At 43.2% G+C, this 18692-nt stretch overlaps 1 protein-coding gene across 3 annotated transcripts in view; it reads right to left on the bottom strand.

Annotated features, from left to right (window-relative positions):
* Positions 1 to 6569: 6569 nt before the first annotated feature.
* The window catches only part of PSTPIP1 (proline-serine-threonine phosphatase interacting protein 1), a 59939-nt gene continuing 47816 nt past the window's right edge, over positions 6570 to 18692 (bottom strand). For 2 of the 3 annotated variants that reach the window (XM_054213353.1, XM_054213351.1), the window contains 4 exons: positions 16482 to 16566; positions 14863 to 14933; positions 13197 to 13297; positions 6570 to 11220 (listed from right to left, as the gene is read on the bottom strand). In XM_054213353.1, coding sequence (XP_054069328.1) covers positions 11089 to 11220; positions 13197 to 13297; positions 14863 to 14933; positions 16482 to 16566 — 389 coding nt within the window. In that variant the 3' untranslated portion in view covers positions 6570 to 11088. The remainder of the gene's footprint in view (positions 11221 to 13196; positions 13298 to 14862; positions 14934 to 16481; positions 16567 to 18692) is intronic. The other variant, XM_054213352.1, reaches the window with a different exon arrangement.

Below are 18692 nucleotides of genomic sequence, written 5' to 3'. Positions count from 1 at the left end.
ATTTGGGGAGAGAGAAAGGTTGGTGTTTCTATTTAAGGTGGTTGCTGGGTATTTTCTGTGTGTTGCTTGCAAGAACTTTGATTTCCAGCTTCAAACAGCTAGCAGTATGTTTAGTTCACCCTGGCTGCGCAGCTGAAGTGGATGCTCATCCAAACCACCTGGGTCTGGTGCCTTCTGCTGAAGAGTCACTGAGCTTTCAGTACAGAGGGCATAGCAAATTACTCACAGAATGATTGAACATGTGTATGCTTCCTGGAGCACACAAGTGTGTAGCTTGCCTGCAGCAGCAAGCCTAACCTGATCCAGAGCTTTTTAACACATGGGATTAGAATTGCCTTAAGGGTGTTTTTTAATTGAGCTTTGTTTCTTCTTGCTGCTATTCAAATGACTTCTCAGTACATTGCAGTGCAAGTCCTGTGCTTTACTGCCTTTCAGCAACATAATACAAGGCTCATGAGAATTTGTCTCATTCAGACTATAGTCTAGTAAGGCATGATCAGGTGTGTGTCTTATTAAACAGGGAAAAAATGGTCTAACATGCTCAATTTATTGAAGTTAGTAAAAAATCTGTCTCGATTACAGCAAGAGGACAGCTCAGGAGATTTTTCAGTACTTGAAGTTTCAGTTGAGATTTGAGATAAGTACTTGTGATAATAGTAGTAGTGATAGCCTTCACAATACAGTTAGTAGATCTTGTAACTGACTTAATCTTATGCCTGAGATAAATCCCACTGAAATCCAATAGAAGTCTCCAAGTGCAGTGCATCTTGGGTTTTCCTGTGTGCTATGTCCTTGTAGCACAAGCACACGCTTGGATGAATGCAGTGCTTAGCAGACTGTCACCTGAGCTGCTAAATTTTTCAATTTTTGCTCTTCAGTGCCACCCTTGCTGATCAGAACAGCTGCCCTTCATACATATAATAAGTCTACTTCCACATCCTTTTTTAAAAGTCATCTTGCTAATCTTTTCCTTGCTGATCCCTGCACCTTTTCATAGCTGATCTGTTTCCTTTGGATCTGTATTGGGTATAGAAAGGTCTTTTGGGGGCAAGTAAACATGATGTATGCTTGGGATGTTGCTAAAAGGCAAGAGAGCAACCTGACGTCTATACTACATCTAAATTGGTGCTGGCTCAAAGCTTCTCCTGTCTGCCAAACTGCTAAATGATACAGCAACCTACAAAGCAGCAACAGTATTTGTTGGTTGCTGTAGGCTGTGCGTGGCTGTTGGGTGATAAGATGCTGGCACTCTTACCCTGTTTCCCAGTGTCTCACATTCTCATATTTCTGGACTGCTTCAGCACTAATATTTCACTTCTATCATAGGGCTGTCTTTCTTGGGTTTGCTGTTTGTCCATATCTTTGGTGATACTGTTCAGTATTGTGACTGATCAGGAGAGAGCAAAATCTCTGAGCAAAATACCAGAATTGCATTGTTGCTGCTTTTTGGAAGTCTAGGCTGATCTGATTTTGATGGGGCAGTGTCATAATTTGCCATGTCCTACATAGCAGTAGGTGTAAACTTTGCCCTTCTACTTCCAGGTGAAAGGAATATCTGCAAAAAAAAAATACTGAGGTAGTCCTGCAACAAGTCATGTTCCCTTCATATAGTGTATCACAAGGATTAGTGCTCAAAAACAAGGGTAAATTGCCAGGCTACTTGTTACTAGATAGAGGAGAAGGCAGTGCTGGGGAAGCAGGAAGCACAGCTGTAGGGCTACTCCTTGGCCATGCATTCCCCCCCAGGCAGGTTTAATGGCCTGACAGCTGTCTGCGGTAGCAGAGGTAAACAGGAGATGCAGAGTCTGCCCACCTGTTTCTTTACCTACTCACCATGGCGATTGCCTTCATGGTACAAGTTTTGTTTTCATGATAACATATTTAGTCCAGGCATATACCCTTGACTTAGTCCTTGCTGTGACTGCAGTGATCTCTGACGGATCTGTGCCTGGCAGCAGCTGTTATTTCCTTCCATGTCTAGACTCCAGGATAGCTGTTCAGCTGTATTGTGTTGTGGATTTACACTGCAGATGAACATCAAGTACAGTTTACCCATAAACTGAAAGCATGGATGGGTGTTGTAGACCAAACCTGGACACGAACTTTAACCATGCAAATGAGAGATGATTAGAGCTCAAGTCTGGTGACCTAACAGAGACTCACTTAGAGATCCTGCTGGAGCAAGCAAAGAAGCACTTCTGAAAAGTTACAACTTTTTAGCACTATGCAATGGGCAACATTTTTCCTTTTTACTTCTCTTGACCCTGAATGGTCATGCTTCACATCAAAGGTTTTGAGTTCAAACCTCTTCTCTCTTTGCCAGAGAGAAGCCTGCAAACACGGGTTACTACTGGTAACTGCCACAGCAGTGTGGGGCCACAGAGCTATTCCTGTGGACGCTCCAGAGAATGGACAGCTTCATCCTGGACCTGTGGTGCTTCAGGCAGCAGCTCCTTTCACCAAATGGGCTCCTGCCTCATTTCAAATAATAACTAGCTTTTTTCCAGGATAACTGCAGTGTCAGACCTTTGCTAGCATCAGGCTGTGACTGAAGAACTGAAATTCATTTTTTTCCATGCAAATAAAATGCTTAAGCAAACCACTGACTGGGGGGTGGTGGTGATGAGGGCTTGGGAGCACCTAGGATGCCTTGTGTGCAAAAGCAGTCTGTTTTGTAGACCAAAGGAGGAAACTGCTTTTGAACAGAGTTCTGTGGTGGTCTGCTCTCCCCCTTTCCCCCCTCCCCTGCCTCCTGCTCAAGCCGTAACCCTCAGTGGGAGCTGTGATGAGTTGCACCTGGACTTTGGGGGATGGCTGGCAACACAGTCAAAACACTGCCTGGAGTGGGGACCTAGATATTTCATTCCCATGCGAATGTAACTGTAGGTCAATTATCTTACCCTGACAAATAGTGGACAGACCAAGAGCCCTTTGAGCTCTCCTGCATGGTAGGGGGCTGCACACCAGGATCTCCCCGTGAGTGGGGACGGTCGCTTAAGACTCTACTCCTTGAGGTTGAGACATTCCTTTGCAGCAACAGACCCTTGGTAAGTGACTAATAGCATGCTAAACTTTGAAATCTTAGCTCAGCGATATAAGGGATTGATTGTGCATATATAATCCTTCAGACATAAACTGTTGACCAAGTCTGGGCCTAGGATTGGATCCAGATACACCTAGACTCCTCTCTAAGAAGGAGTTTAGAAAGCAAGGGGGTCCTTTCTGAATCCTGTGACTCAAGGGGAGGGTCTCCCTGACAGCTTGTCTGACCCTGCCCTCTATGCACTAAATAATTGAGTGTACCTTGCCATAAAATCTCATAAAACACTGTCACATTCACTACTAATTTTGTTAAATCACTGTTGTATATTAATAAATATTTAACTACTTCTCTCTTGTGAGTAAAGTTAATCACTATGCATGTGACAAGTTCTGAATTATTTTTTTCTACCTGGACAAAGGAAGCAGGAAGATATGAAATTAAGTCATGCTTGCCACTGTGTGAGGCTGCCAGCGAATTGGGTAAACAGGGGTAGTGTTCACATGCTCTCAAGTAAGAGCAAGAGAAGACTATGTCATCTTCAGCAAAGACTGTGTTGTGTGGTCCTGTGCCAGGCCTCTACCAAACACCACACAGGCAATAGACAGGACTTCATTTCTTGGTACATACTGTAGAACTAGACGGTCCTGGCACTTCTAGAACTCTGAGAATGCCCCATCCTTGGCAAACATGCTTGTTGCTAATAGTCCTGCAGTCCACAGCTCTTGCACTTTGAATACAATATCCATTTTAAAAGCTTAAAACCATCATCTTAGTCTGGCAGTGTTAGTATACATGGGTGGGGAAATAAAGGTGTCAGCATCAAGAAATGGTGCGTTGAGGATACAGGACACAGACTGAGCAAACATAAGTTAAATTTAGGGCCTGTGCTGATAAGCGCTCTAGTTCAAAACGCTGGCACAGGACCCTGCAGAGCAGGGAGGATGTGTTTCTCAAGATCCTGTCTATCCCTAGAATAAGAGCTTCTCTTTGGTTTTGAATCCCCCCATGGCTGCTGAATTGAGCAGTGACCGTAGTAAAACCTTTAGCTGCCACTTAGCAGAACAAAGTCACTGTCGCTCATGTCTGCCTTCCTCATGAGGGGTTCAGACACAAGAAGGGCTGTGCAGCCCTTCTCTAAAGACAAAGCGTTTCTCACGTCTATCAGTGCATTGAAAGCTTTCTCATTCACACTTATGTTAACATTCTTATCCTGGGAAGGTTAAAGTTCACCAGTTTCCCAAGAAGTTCTTCCATGGACTGTTCGGCTTAAAATTTCAGAACAATTCTTCCATAGATGCAGCTGTTGAGCATTTGTGCCCTCGCAAAGTGGAAGGGAATGTACTAAACTCCCCCACACGCTCCCTGCATTGAGTGTGAGTGTTATCTCATGTCTGCAACCCCCTTCCCAAGAGCTCTCCAGTTGTATTACAAAACAGGCAATGACACTGTGTACAACAATATAATTTGTCCTTTTATCCAAGATTTTCCATTGCAAATATTGATCTGACCACCATCCAATGCTAGCTTGTTTAGACTGTGACTGGGATTGAATAATCACAAAAATACTTAGCGTGCTAGAAGGATTTTCAGCTCCTGACGTCAAGGTGCTTTACGAACTGCCCATGATGCATGGTGAAACTGCATGGAAACATGACTTTTTCAAGGTCATACCTTTGCTTTATAAAGTCAGTCGCTTTTTTGTTAAAGGCTTTAGCCTGGGCTCTGTGAACAATCCAGATGTGTAATCCCACACTCTGGAAATTTCATTCAAGTTTAGGCTAGAATTTCTTTAGCTGTACTGTGTGTCCATCTACCCTGAGGCAGGGACTGCAGCAAATGCCAGAATTTCAAAGTCAAAGAGAATTTAAGTCAAAGCACCACTGATGCAGTTATAGTTCATTCAGTATTGCACCAATTAACATGCTGGCTACTTCTGCGTATTTCTGCCCTTGATTTGGTGGTTTAGTTGAATTATAGTAAGTGCAGCAAAGCTGGGATTATATGTGCTGTTCTGTGTTTTCATATCTGTACAACACTGTCTCTTTTAGATCTAATAAGTAAAATTTCTTCTGATTTCAAAGAACCTCTTAGGATAGCCCCCGCCGCCAGAGATACCCTCTTTATCCTTAAGAGGGTCTGTGGAAACCCCTGGTTGTAAAATGGTACATTCTAAGCCCAGTTCTGTTCACCCGGTGGCTTTGGAGGATTTTGTCTTTTCTCTTAGAAGTTTTGGGGATGGTGAGTCTGATTTCTCGCGATTTTGCTGGGAGGTCTTAATGATTTGTATTAGAGTTTTATGTCTAAAAGTAAGATTTAGTCTATGCTTTCAGTCAGAATACGACGACACTGTAAATCTGCCTTTTGGGCCTTTGTGTCAGACAGAAATGCCACAGCCACATGGCACACAGCAGTGGTGGGCGGCAAATCTGCTCTTAATGTTGCACCAAGCAGCTTTGTGCCAGCTCAGGTGTCAGCTGTCCTTTAATAGCTGGTAGAAGGACAGGATGAGCACTGTACCATGTGCACTAGCTAATTTAATGGAAATATCATTATCTGTCCTTTCAAATATGCACCGTGCATGATCCAGGAGTGCACAAATCTGGAAGTAACTATGGCTCTCAGCTTCCCTCATCCAAAACGTGAGCTAGCCACTGAAATGAGAGAATAGCTAACAAAGAATAGATAGTGACTAACAGTTTGACTAAAAGTTCTTTGCCCTTTCTATTGTTCAGCTTTCTCTCAGTAGATGGGGTGTTGTCATTTTCTTAATAACCTAGTCACAGGCAGGATGCTCATTCCTGCGCCTCTTCCAAAATCTAGTTACTCTACACAAGTCCCCTTTCCCCTACAAAAACCAGTCCATCAGCCCTGTAGGCCCCTAGCAGCCATTTACTCTCCAGAAGCCCCATGTGACCTAGCATCACAACTTTATCTCCTTCCTCCTCCCGAGGAGCAAAACCCCAGCTATTCTCTCTCCTTTCACCTCAGCTACAGTGAGCATGCCCAACGCATCACAGCTGCACTACAGAACCATCTGTGATGGGTGCTGTTGTTAATTTAGGAAACTGGTGAATGCTGCTTGGTGGATGGTGGTGACTGGCCCTAATGCTGGTTTTAGTTTTGTTTTGTAACATCAGCTCTGTTTTACTTCAGAAGCTTCGCCACTTGGATGTGCCCATAACCCCATGGCAGCAAGGAGCTGTGGATCTCAGGGTGAAGGCCAAGATAAGGGCACCTTCCTGCTCTCCTTGCTCACTAGCAACGAGCGTGGTTCCTGTTTGAGGACACGTGAAGTATTGGTAGCTCTGTGGCTGGTAACTGCCATTGCTTTTCAGTGCCCCAGCCCTGCAAGCTGGAGAACAACAAAGCAAGGGAAAAGGGATGGTACTGAGCAACAGAGGCTGCTCTTCAGGCCTTTACGGTTTATTCTGTACTGCGCAGAGTCGTTGCCAGTCCACAGTGAAGGTTAACAGTAATCTTTCAGTGCAGCAGACTATTTGTATAGTACTGATGTAAAGTCCTCTGGGTTCTCTAAGCCTGCACAGTTAAGGCAGCTAGCAATGATACAGCCAAGAGGTTACATAGTACCAGAAAAGAAAGTGTATTAGTTACCCCCCGGTGCTTAGGTTAGATGTTTCTTACTGCCCAACCTGGCTTCTATTAGATACCACCTGATGCCTGGCTTGTAACGAATCTCCTTTTGGCATCTGTGTGCTTCCACTCAAACTGCATTCAGTAATCAGTGATGTCCGAGCTGCAATCAGGAGTCTTTGCCTAGAAAATTACCTCTGGAAACTCAGGCCTCGAATAAACCTCTTGAAGAAGCAAGACAAGGAGGGATCCAAGGTAAGAGTTGCTACTCTTTATATCTTGCGTATATGATATCTCAACACTTCAGCTGAAGTATGCCGGGGTTATTCATAATACAGAGTTCAAGCCATGGTCCTCAAGGAGGTGGCAAATGCTTCAGACCTTGAACAGCCACTGTGCTCCTGGTGTTGCTGACTGCTGAGCTGTAAAGACGTTGATTTCTTCCTTTCAGCTGACTAGTTGTAAAAAATGCTAGAAGCAAGCCGCCGGTAGCAATGGACCTGTGAGCTTGGCAGGAGGTCCCTTCTTTGTGGTTAAGCACCAACTCTGTTAGCTGTCCTAGAGCTGGGTTTCCTGGATCTCTCTGTTTCTAGTCTGACACTACTTTGACCAAGTTTTACTACTGGCTTGTGGGCTCTTAATACCATATGCAGCAGCTGAAATCTGTTCTGTGCAGAGGTGGGCCTCACTCTGCTCTTGTAAATGTTTCCTAATTACGTATGGTTGTTGTTGGTTAAATGTTATTTTCAAACAGGTTTTCCTGTTCTGCTCCTTAATTAATAATAATATGGTAAAAGAAAATAATATGCGTATCTGAGTCTGGTTTAAGGGTTGGCTTGCCTGCTTCCAACCTTTGAATTCTTGTTGAGCTTAAAAGAATAATAGAACAGGTTAACGCTACACTTTTTCATATCAATCTCATGGCCACGTTCCTCAAATCCAAAATTCGTCTAGAAGAGCAGCAGGTGTCAAGCTCAGTCCCTTTCTATTCTGTTGTGGTTTGTGGGGGAAATGACTCCCAGTCTTTCTTGCTGGTTGTGTTTAATGGATAGATGATGCCTGTTTCTTATGGCCTAGGCAAAATTTCTAGAGTTAACAGTTACAGGTCTGAAATTGTTCAGCATTAAATACTTGTCGTCTGTTGCGCAAGCTGAAGTCCTGGAGTGCCAAGTCAAAAACAGCTCAGTAACTTTATTGTAACTTCTCTTTAATCAGTTTGTCTGTATATACATACTAGCCACAGGCTATAGGTTCCGCCCTTTCAGAACAGCTGGCAAATGGTGTTCCTTGCTCTCTGGGAACAGCTTCTTGTGTCTGAGCCCACCCAGAGCCAGAGCAGTGCCAGTAAGGAAGTAGTCTGAAATAGGAATTAACTTGACAAACGCACAACTTTGTTTGCCACTGTTGTTTTCTCCCTACGTGTTGCTTGGCAGCTCCTTGCCAAAAAATGGTAGCCCAAATGAAAGTGGAGGCGTATCAGAAGTGTTTGTCCAAAAAGAATTTCAGCCAAAAATGTTGGAGTTAGTTTAAGAATGTCTCCCACTAGAAAGGGCCCATTTCAGTTTCCCGTCTTACCTGAAAATTAAATGATTACTTGAGTGGGTCAATGTTGTTGCTCAGGTGTTACCAAACTGGAGAGGAAACATTGTTATTAAGGTAATATTATTAAGGCAGTAACCTACATTTGACTTTCCTGCTTTTCCTACTGATGAGGGGGGTGGATGGCACCTAAAGTGTGGGTGTACTCAAAGGGTGTGGGTATTTCTTGATATCTCTACTTCTATTTCTGACAAGTGCTGCCACACTGATAGGGCAAACTGCCCTATGGCTTGCTAACTGCTTATCAGCCGAATTCTTCAATGTAAAGCAGAGGAATCATGAGAAAACATTGCTGCTGCTTTTTCATTTCCTGAACAGTCTGGAGTTAGCAAGTGGGACCCAAATGCTATTACACTATATCTATATCTATAGCCTCTTGCACTTACAACAGTACTTACTTGACTGAAGAAGAGATAGGTAGAAAGGAAACCAGTTTCCTGAGTTTAACAACAAAAATATGAAATGATTTGATGGGGTAGAAACAGCAGTCACCATTCCACTAGCTGTCTGTCAGTGACGTAGACCATGTAGCACATGTAAGCAGAGATGATCTGTGACAAGATTTCAGGGTAACCCGGACTGGATACTGCAGTGTCTTGTGTGAGGCTGTCTGGGCCCCCAGAGAGGCGAGGAGTCTTAGCAAAAATCCATGTGTCACACGTAATTAGAGGCAATGCATTTCGAAGGTTTATTTTTTCCCCTTTAATTAAGATAAACTACAAAATATCCACCTAAATTTATTTAAGTAGTTATTGGTTTATTATAGTTCTCTTCGTGGAAAACTGAGTGTTCAAGAAGCAAATATATTAAATCTCTCATACTTTAGATTTCCTCTCATGCTGTACACAAGAAGCGATGTTGTAGTTGTCTCTGACAGCTACCATTTACAGTGTGGTGGCCTAGCTGAAGGCTGTTGTGGACCATCTCTGTCACTGTTCAGTTCAGATGTGGTCACGGAAACCTGTTGTTAACATCTTCAGCCTGAATGAGCACTACTGTTCATACAACCGAGTGCCGTAATTACCGTTGACGTTCCTGCAGTTCCTCTGAGCCTGTGCTAATGCGAGGTACTAAGAGCTCGTCATCACTGATGCAGATGTGCTGCATAATAACTTGGGGAAATGTGGGAAAGACAAGTGGTTTTGTGCAAAGGACTGCAGGGAAGTAAAGAAAAGGGGCCTGCAGCAACTTCTATTCCATTCTTGAAGCAAGAAAGTAGAATAAGGTATTGCAAGTGCCTCTGACCTTCATTCTGTTTCATTTAAGGAATAATTGCATTGACCATTATGGCTTTTTCTTTGTCTTTCCTGCTGTGTCTTAGCCAACAGTTCTTCCCTGCTCCGTGCCTTTTGGATAGCAATTTGATTAATTTTCATTGACTCAGTTCAGTTTTAAGACCTGAAACCTTGGTAAACAAGGTTATTCTGCCCCCAGAAACAGCGCACTCTGCTTCAGATTAAATCACTGTTTTTTATTTTTTTTAACCATCATGAAATACTGAATAGGGAGGAGGGGCAGAAAGTACCTATCGATCCCTTGGTAAGTACTGTGGCAGTTGGAAACGTTCTTAAACGCTAAACTAGAAAGACTGATAGAGCTGAAATGTGTGAAATACAGTGAACCTGCACAGTGTGACTTCTCTAAAGAGGGTTTGTTGAAGAACAAGCACATTAAAAGTGCCTGGAAAGGAACCAGGACATGTCTATGCCAGCAATCCCAGAGATGCAGAGGCTGTAGATAGCAGTTAGAGACAGAAGAGCCTGTGGACAGAAGAGCAGAGGATCAGCCAGGGGGACAGAGAAGTTGAAAGGAGAATGCACTCATGACATGGGTATGCAAATTGCAGAGGAGGTAATTGGCACTTCTCTCTAGTGCTCAGAGGAAGAGGGATCAGGGCAGTGCAGCACTGCTGGAGGCTTTGCTTATTTGTTGGTTTTGTTGTTGTTTTTTTAAGTGTGAAAAATCCCAGGGAGGTATCAGGGAAACTATCCAACCAAGGCAAAAGCAAGCCTTGGGCTCATCATCTGTCCTTATTTTGCTGCCCTGGAATCCAGTGCAAAGGAGAGCCATGGATGGCATGAGTTTCATTGTGTTAGGAGATGTCCGTGATGGGGAATGCCTTACGTTTTCTTGCTACTGATGTGTCTCGGTCCTTTGGGTGCTCCTCTCTACCTGCATTCATTGTTTTTCATATTTTCATCAGTGACTGATAAAGAATAGTGCAGGGTTACCCACCTTTCTCCCTGGTTCCCCACATGCTGAAAGAGGGCTGTTGAAAGGAACTTAAGAGAGCTTCTTCCTTGCTTTGTACCGCTAAGACCCTGCGACATCAAAGCTATCTGCTTTTTGAGTGTGCTTTGCACCCCACTATCAAAAATGCTTGCATGGCCTGTGCAGTGAGAGGAGAGGATCCATGGCAGAGAACATGGCTACTGTGACCATGAGAGTGGCTCATAGGCTGGCGGGAGGTGGTCCTCCATCCTGGAGAAACAGCACTTGCTTCCTTGATCTTTTTCCTTTAGTGCAGTTAAGTTCTGGGCAGGATTTTCCTCCCAGATTTGCCAAGCTTTGCAAGACTGATGGCAGCGCAGTGTGCTGAGGGTAGGAAGAACTGTGGTAAGAAGCGCAAGTCCTAGTCCTCTGAGATGAAGACGGTTTTTGCAGACAGAGTAGGCCAGGATGTGCTGGGATGAGGCAGGAGGAAGAGAAAAGCATGGTCAGTTGGTTATTTCCTGACTGGTAATTGTAGAAGACAGTATTATGGGTTGCCCTTGGTCATCTGAAGCAGACCTTGTGTGCTGTTTGTTTTCCATAATAGAATATTTGTAAAGTCTGGGGACTGGGCCTTCTTTCCATCAAAGCTTTTCAAGATAAGACCCTGGTACAAAGCCTCGTTGCCCGTTCCTTTCTGCTGTCCACCAGCCATCCTCGTTTTCTTCAATGACAACTACAATGTCTCCTTCACTGATGTCCAGTTCATCCATGTTCTGAAAGGAGACAGGGAAAGGAAATGTGGTGAGCCTGAGAGTACAGGAGGGCCCAAGCATGTATCTGATGGATTTTTTTTACCCTGCCTTTCATCAACAGTCTGCCAGTGTCCTTTGGGTTGGGAAAGAGCCTAGAATACCAGACAATGAGAGATTAAGCACTTACTAATATGGCTATTTCCCTAAAATCCTCAAATTTCCCCAGTCTCCATGGTGTCTCCTCTGGAGCAACTTGACTGTTGTATCGTTGGGAAAGGCTGGAAAGGGTTAAATACAACTGTCCTAAACCAGCTAACCTTGACCCTTTTGTAGTCTGCAGGTGTTGCTAAATAAAACAGCGCACAGCTTAATTCCCAAGGGAGATAAAAACATTGTCTCTACTAATCCGGGCTTTAAATAGGTTTCTCAGGTTCTTTTAATACGGAACAGAGGTGACCAGTGGAGGTACAGCGACTCTTCCTGAGATAGGTAACTTTTATCTCTGAGGCAAATGGAATAGTTGCAAGTAAGCTATTGCTGAGCTCTCCAGCGGCTATCAGTCCGTTCAGTGGTGCTGTCCTATTTTCCATAGGAAACCACTTTGCTACCCGCAGTGTGGTAAAATAGAAAACCGGGTAAGAGAGGCTTCCAGATATGTTTGATGCATCAGCTAAATCTAAATTTAATGTACCTGAATAGGTAAGAACAGACTCAAAAAGTCAGAGGCCTCAATATACAATATACTAAAAGTAGTAACAGGCTTTTTTCTCAGCAGGGAAAATCCATGTGTGTCATACTTTTAAGGCAAATCCTGGAGTAAAGATCTGACAGAGATCCAGCATTCTCCTCAGGGGAACTGCCATTAACAGTGAGGTAGTTTCAGCTGTGCTTGGGTGAAATTTCAGGCAAATAATAAAAGAGGGTTTAGAACAAAGCAAAACAAAGAACATATGATAAAGGTGTCAGAATACTGCTATACCTAAGAGAAAGCTCTCCTTTCCAGACCTTTCTCTGTTTTCATAATTTATATGGCTATCTGATTTTGTCACATGCCAGCATTTCTTCAGTGTTGGCTATTGATGGCAGGTCCCTTGGTGTGAGGGTCTCTCTGGACTGTAAAGTAAGACCTTCTGAGTGCTGCTCCTTCTGCTAGTCTAAAGCTAATAAAACAAACCTTTAAACTGGCATGTAATTAAATTGTAAAAGTCCCAATAGGGGAGGCAAGAGACCAAGAGGTTCTGGAGTCCATCTGAATAAGAAAATATTCATAACCGGTCCGTTCATAACCTTTTACTACTAGTACTATGTCGAGGTAGGTCTGAAGCCAGTGAGAGCTCAATATCCCAGTTAAGGATGCAGGTTGCTCTTTACAACAGTCTTTTGGTACATGGACTACGTCCCCCGTGATTCTGCAACTTGCAATATGGTAGTACAGGAAAAGAATGTCATTTATGGGGATTCAGTCCTCTCCAGCATGGAGAGCACCTCAGTTGAAGCCAGGGTGTTAAACTGGAGCAGGACTCTCCAGATGATAGGTGAGATCAAATGGAGAAGAGTTCCTAGATAAGCATCTCTCATATTCTTACATGAGGAATCTATAGCCATTTTCCCTAGGAGAAGATTTCAGAGATGTAAGTTCAGAATGCACAATACTGCATACTTAGCCATCATCCCCTAAAAAATAAAGTTTTCCTTGCGTTTGCAGTCTCCTGTATTTCTAGAAGGAGGTCGTAACAGCTCAGCACTAATTTAGGAGTGATTATGCTAATGTGATCACTTGCAAAAAATGTTATTGTTTCATCTTGAGGCAGCATGGTATAGTGATGTGCTCCAGGAACTGGCAGTTGGGATTGCTGGCTTCTGCATGTGACCTTGACCAATAATTCTCTAAGTAACACCTTAACACTCACAGAATTATCACTTTCAAGATGTCTGGATCAACATCATCTATTTTAAATCTGACGCTATGAAATATTTATTTTGAAGTCTTTCATTACCTGGGCTATGTAGTCATAAAGTACTCTGTAGTCGCGTGGTGACGTGATTCCAGCTTGTTCATTTACAAAAATCGGCGCATAGACTCCGTCTGTTTCCTCTGCTGGGGATGGGGGGCAACAAAACAAAAAAACCCACACAGAAACAAAGAGTTTGGTTGCTTATAAATGCATGGGATCATATGCAAGGGTTCACAAATACAAGGGTTTCTGTTCTCTCTCTGTCTGGAGATGTACATGTATAGAAAAGCTGCTGTGAACTGTAGGTAAAGTCTTGCACAAAAACTGTGTCCCATTGATTAGATGACAATACACCCATTGAACTTCGTGGGAGGTCAGAAACTAGCTTTAGGCTTGTCCAGGTTGGGAAAAATGTTTACCCTGCTAAAGCACAATCCAAATGGTCCAAAGAGGGAAATGCTGTGACTAAACTGGTTTAAAATGGTCGCTACAGGTGGTATAAAATTCTAGCAATTCAGTGACTTGTACAGGGCTTTTCTTTTTCCCTTGAGAAAAATGGAAAATATTGTGCTGATGCATCACCAGACATTTTCCAGTAGTTTCCATAGTTCCCAGATAGCTATTTGTCACTCACATAACTTTTGGGGAAGAGGTTGTTTTAATCCAGCTTGTCATAATTGGGGAAACCTCTTATTCCTTCCCAGCATCTGCCTGGGAGCTTCCCCTGCCGGTGAGGTGAGTGGAGGTTTCCCACATATGACTCCTTGGTGGGGACAGCTAAACCCGTGTCCTGCTCTAGGGAGAACTGTCGGCTCCTTGACTTTTCAGATTTTGATAGACAAGCATGGGAGCAGCTGAAAAAGCTGAAGGCAGAGAATGTTTGCCATTCCTGTCTTGTCCGGGGAACGCTCTCCGCTCCATCCCCAGGCTATGAAAATTCAGCAGTAACTACCCTCAACTGCTCAACGTTGCTGCGTTGCCCTACGTTTGCTGGAGCCTGAGCTGGTGCCTGGCAGGTCCAGCTGGTGTTTGATACCGCCGGAGAGTCTCCCCAGGCCGAGCACCAAATGCAGCAAGTAACATAGCCTGGGCTTTGTTCCTGGGTGCCCAGGCAGGCCTGACAAAGGAAATTGATTTGGGTATGTTTTAAAGCTGTTCTAAATCAGCTTTTTGTTTTCCTTTGGTAAGAATCACAGTTGAAATGTTTTTGGTTTAAGTCAAACCAATAAAAATGTTGTAAGCTGTTACTTTCTGCATAGTCAAAATACTGTTTTAAATGTTGTCTGATAAATGCCTAGTTGCAAGGGTTACAATAAAGACAGTGTAACTGCGAAACAAGAGGCATATTTGCATTCATAAGGCATGAATCTGGTCTGTTAAAAACTTTAGGTATTCCCTTGGGCTTTTCAGAAGTACCGTACTCTACCTTAGGAGAAAACTATTATCTAAGTCAAACTGCATTGTTCTGAATGTACAGTTCCCCCTTGCCTAGACAGAGGTTTTGAAGATTATATGGATGATTTGGCACTTTAAACTGGGAAATCTGTTTAATACCCATCCAAGCTAAATTTGTTTCCAGACCACTCTTACTCTTGACTGCCAACATGTGAATATCTGCTGTACCATTTCTGCTCCGTGTGAAATCTTGATTTAACAATGTGATCTAAAACAAGCACATCTGGTAAACTTATTTCCTGAAGAGGCATACCAAGAGGAGGGGCTGAAGGAGTGACGCTTTCTGTGTTGTTTTTGCTGCTTCCGTGCAGTAGTCCAGAGAATCTGCAGGACCAAGAGAAACCAATGACAAAATGAGTGAAGAGGGCTGGGTATGAGCATTCCTTCGTCTCAGCTGCCTGACTCAACCTTCCCTCCATCTGCTGCAGCACTGGGTAGATGTCACCTCTTCCTGTGGCTGTCTGCTTTCATTTATGATGTAGATATATTTATCTTCAGTTAAAAATATATTTCAAAAACACAGCAGAATACTGAACCATCAGCCATCACTAAATTGTGCATAAAACGCATCAGGTGATAGTATTTTGTTGTTAATCCAAAGGCTCATGATGCAAAACTCCAATTATTTCACAATATTAATGTGATGAGAATTATCAGTTGTTTATAAGAGATTACCATCTCTTTGTCTTTAGGGAAAACTCTGATACAATTTAAAACGCAAAGCTTGTATAAAGAACCTTTTTAAAAACTCTGAGTTTAAGTGAATTTTTAATTTTTATTTTTTTTTAAATCTATCCCTAGTAATTTTCTATATCGCAGCTGGGTACAGGAGACTAAGTGAGAATGTGGGTTAGGACTCTCAAGCATAGGTAGAAATAGCATTGCATGCTTAAGGCATATTTAAAGGATCTGATTTTTCAGCTGGTGAACACTCAATATTTCTGGAAAATGCACATCCGAACTCAGCGGTTTCTGAAAAACTCAGACTGAGTCTCTCTAGGCTGCTTACTCATGCAGAGCATGGTTGTATTCTAAATGGCAGCACAATTGTCTTCTGTAACTGTATAGGATGCAGCATTAGAACTCATTAGTATAGAACATCTGGATTCCAACTGAAAAACAAAGTATTTTGTATAAACCTTATCAGCTCACTAACAAGCCTGCACCACATTTTAAACGGGAGACCACAGCCCCCTCCTTGTCTTTGCCATGTAATAAGGCTTGTCAAAATATAAAGCTCTTCTGCTTTAAATATGATGCCATTCCCACTGTGAAATAGCCATTTAAGTATAAAATATTTAAACCAATAGATCTACCATGCTCTTCTGCTGATATAACTGCATCCATGCTACAGCATTTACCAGTATAAATAGATCAGAAAAAGAAAAATTGCCTCCCTAATCATCACAGTTATTCTGCTAAGTGTTTTTTGCTTTGGTCTAGCTGGAGAGAGCAGCTCTTTGTTGTGCTCAGCTGGGTGCTGCAGTGAGCCAGGAGGTATTGCTGGAAAAGACAGCTCTCCCCAGCCTTTGCTCCCAGCAAGATTCACCTTTGCCCTCTCCTGAACAAAGCGGTTTTGTTTCTGCGCGCCATGACTCACTAGGAAGGAGGAAATAAGTGAATGCTCTCCATTGCTGGCCAACTAATTGTTTTATGAACTCATCCCCTGTCTCTCTTCCCACTAGGCCATGGCAAAATTACTCTGACCCTGGTTTTAATAGGTTTACTTCTGTCAAGTTATATTTATTGATATGTAGCTGCCTCTTGCTATAATGCAGGAAGTAGTAACTTTCCAGGTCCTGTTTCCTGTCATCATACGTTGCTGTTCATATGGAGAAATACCTATTCTGGGAGGCAAGGTTTGCCACTCACCTCTTCATCATCCCGCAAGACTGGGTTGGGCTGCTGTTGCTTCTGTTTGGTTCTCTGCTGTAGTAGTTCTCATATCCTATGGCATCTGCACCAGGGCAATAAAAATGAGATGTTCAAACAGGCAAAATTTTTTTCTCGCCCACCAGAATGCAACTGACAGTTGCGAGCATCAGGGGCTGCCGGACACGCTGCAGTACAGCCCCTGTCTGCGATCGCCTGCGATGTGGCTGGAGCAGCTCAGGGGGAGCTGGGGACTCCACAAAAGCCATTCAGGTGATTGTAAGCAGATATGTCCTTGATAGAAAGGCATGCCTGACCTGAGATGAGCACAGTCAAGGTCCTGAAGACCTGTTCTAATAGCTGTGGCTAACCCTAATTAAGAAGGCAGTTTCCTCCATGACTATTTCCTCTGTTGCCTTAAAGCTCAGGATTTAAGGGAGCAGAGCACGGTCATTGAGAGCCTGGGACCGTGCTCATGATACAATTAGCTGCAGCGTGTTTTGTTTCTTTTTTTCTTAATGTATTGAGTCAGGAATTTTTGTCGGAGATGGGGACGTTTCTGAACATTATTGCCAGCAGCAATAACGAGCAATTTCCTGGTCTATGCTTGTGCTCGAGTGTCTCCCTAGCTTTCATATCTCCCCCATCCACCTCCTGAGAGCTGATCTGCTGTTTACCCAGAGATATTTGGTTTTGTTCTCTCAAACACAATTATGTTACAGTTCCTTCACTCTCCCCTATGGTGTCATTAAGGGTGAAATTGAGACCATTTCCAAGTCTAGTTTTACAGATGGATTTGTTTATTTTTCATCTCACAGCTCCCCGTGTAGTTGCTTAGAGCTGGTGGCCACACACCCTTTCTGCCTGCTCTTTGTTAAAGCCAAACAAACATGAGTAAACTCCGGGATACTGTATTACCTCAGTTCTGATACCAGCAAGTTAAGAAACACATTGGACTTGGGCTAAAGGTTGTGTTGACTTTCTCACGTTGGCTCAGCCAAGATCAGAAGCCTAGCAGGCATGTTCAACTAGTGAGCGTGAAGAATCCTTACGCTCAGAAGAATTACTGAAGATTTTCAGTAATTAGGGACTTTTCTGTCTAATTTAAGGGTCTCCTATTACCTTTCTAGATTGTCACCTTGGTATGGTTTCTAGTCTATAATGCGTTGTAAGATAGGTAGAAGAGGGGAGTGAACAGTAACATCAAGAGACAGAAAGTTTTGGTGAGGATGAGGGTCTCCTGCCACACAATGCAAAACCACACGTGGGTTTCCTCCTGCGTTTTGCAAATAAAGATACATCAACAACTCACCATGTGCTACTGTGCAAACTCATTAGCCAGAGCTGTGGAGGTACTAGGGTGTTACTTCCAGAAGTTATCACCTTCTAGAAGGTGGCAAAAAGACCCAACAAAAAAGCAAGTCAGTGGTTTCTTTGCCTTTCATACAGCTCTCAAGTGTTTTTCCCACCTATTTCTTATTAGAAATGAGTCCTGACATAGCCAAGAGCTGTTTGCAGAAAATTGCCTAGGTGACTGGAGAATGAGAAATCTCACATAGGAGAAGGAAAAAGAAAAAGAAAAAAAGAACCAACTGTAGCTGAGAATTGCAAATTTCTTAGTATGCAGAAGTTGTTTCACACTGTTGCAAGGCACAGTTCTCCCTTCTGCCAGTGAAAATGTAGTTTTTCCTTGGTAAATGCTCCTATATCAGTGAATTTAAGTCCCCTATGTGAAGAAGAATAAACTATAGCAGCAAAATGGCATCCAGTGCACCAGTATCAATATATTTGTTTTAAAAAATGCCCGAAATCCTAGTTCTTAATCATCATAGGTGTAACGACAGAAAGGATGAGTGAAAAACAGGCCCCAGATAGCTCAGTGCTGCGTTAGGGGCAGCATCCAGCTCTGCTGGAGACGTCCCTGGGGAGTAGTTGCGGCCAACTCAGAGCTCTGCGGTGAAACCAAAGGGGTGTAAGCTGTTCCTGTACGAGGTAATTATCCCTTGGGACAGGGTATTCATACTGCTGATGTTTGTACCTATACAACTCCTAGCATGGAAGATTTTTATCAGTACAAAATTTTCTTATGCCAGTATAGTTTATTCCCCATTGAGAGTGGAAGTAAGCTGTATTGACACTGCTGAGGAGGGATTTTCTCTTTGGTATAGCAGTGTGATGTTAGAGCAGATAGTGGAAGTGAAACAGTATCTG

Source organism: Rissa tridactyla, chromosome 9 (genome assembly GCF_028500815.1).
Source record: "Rissa tridactyla isolate bRisTri1 chromosome 9, bRisTri1.patW.cur.20221130, whole genome shotgun sequence".
Lineage (NCBI taxonomy): Eukaryota > Metazoa > Chordata > Aves > Charadriiformes > Laridae > Rissa > Rissa tridactyla.
Note: the sequence above shows the minus strand (reverse complement) of the source record. Positions and strands in the feature narration are given on the sequence as shown.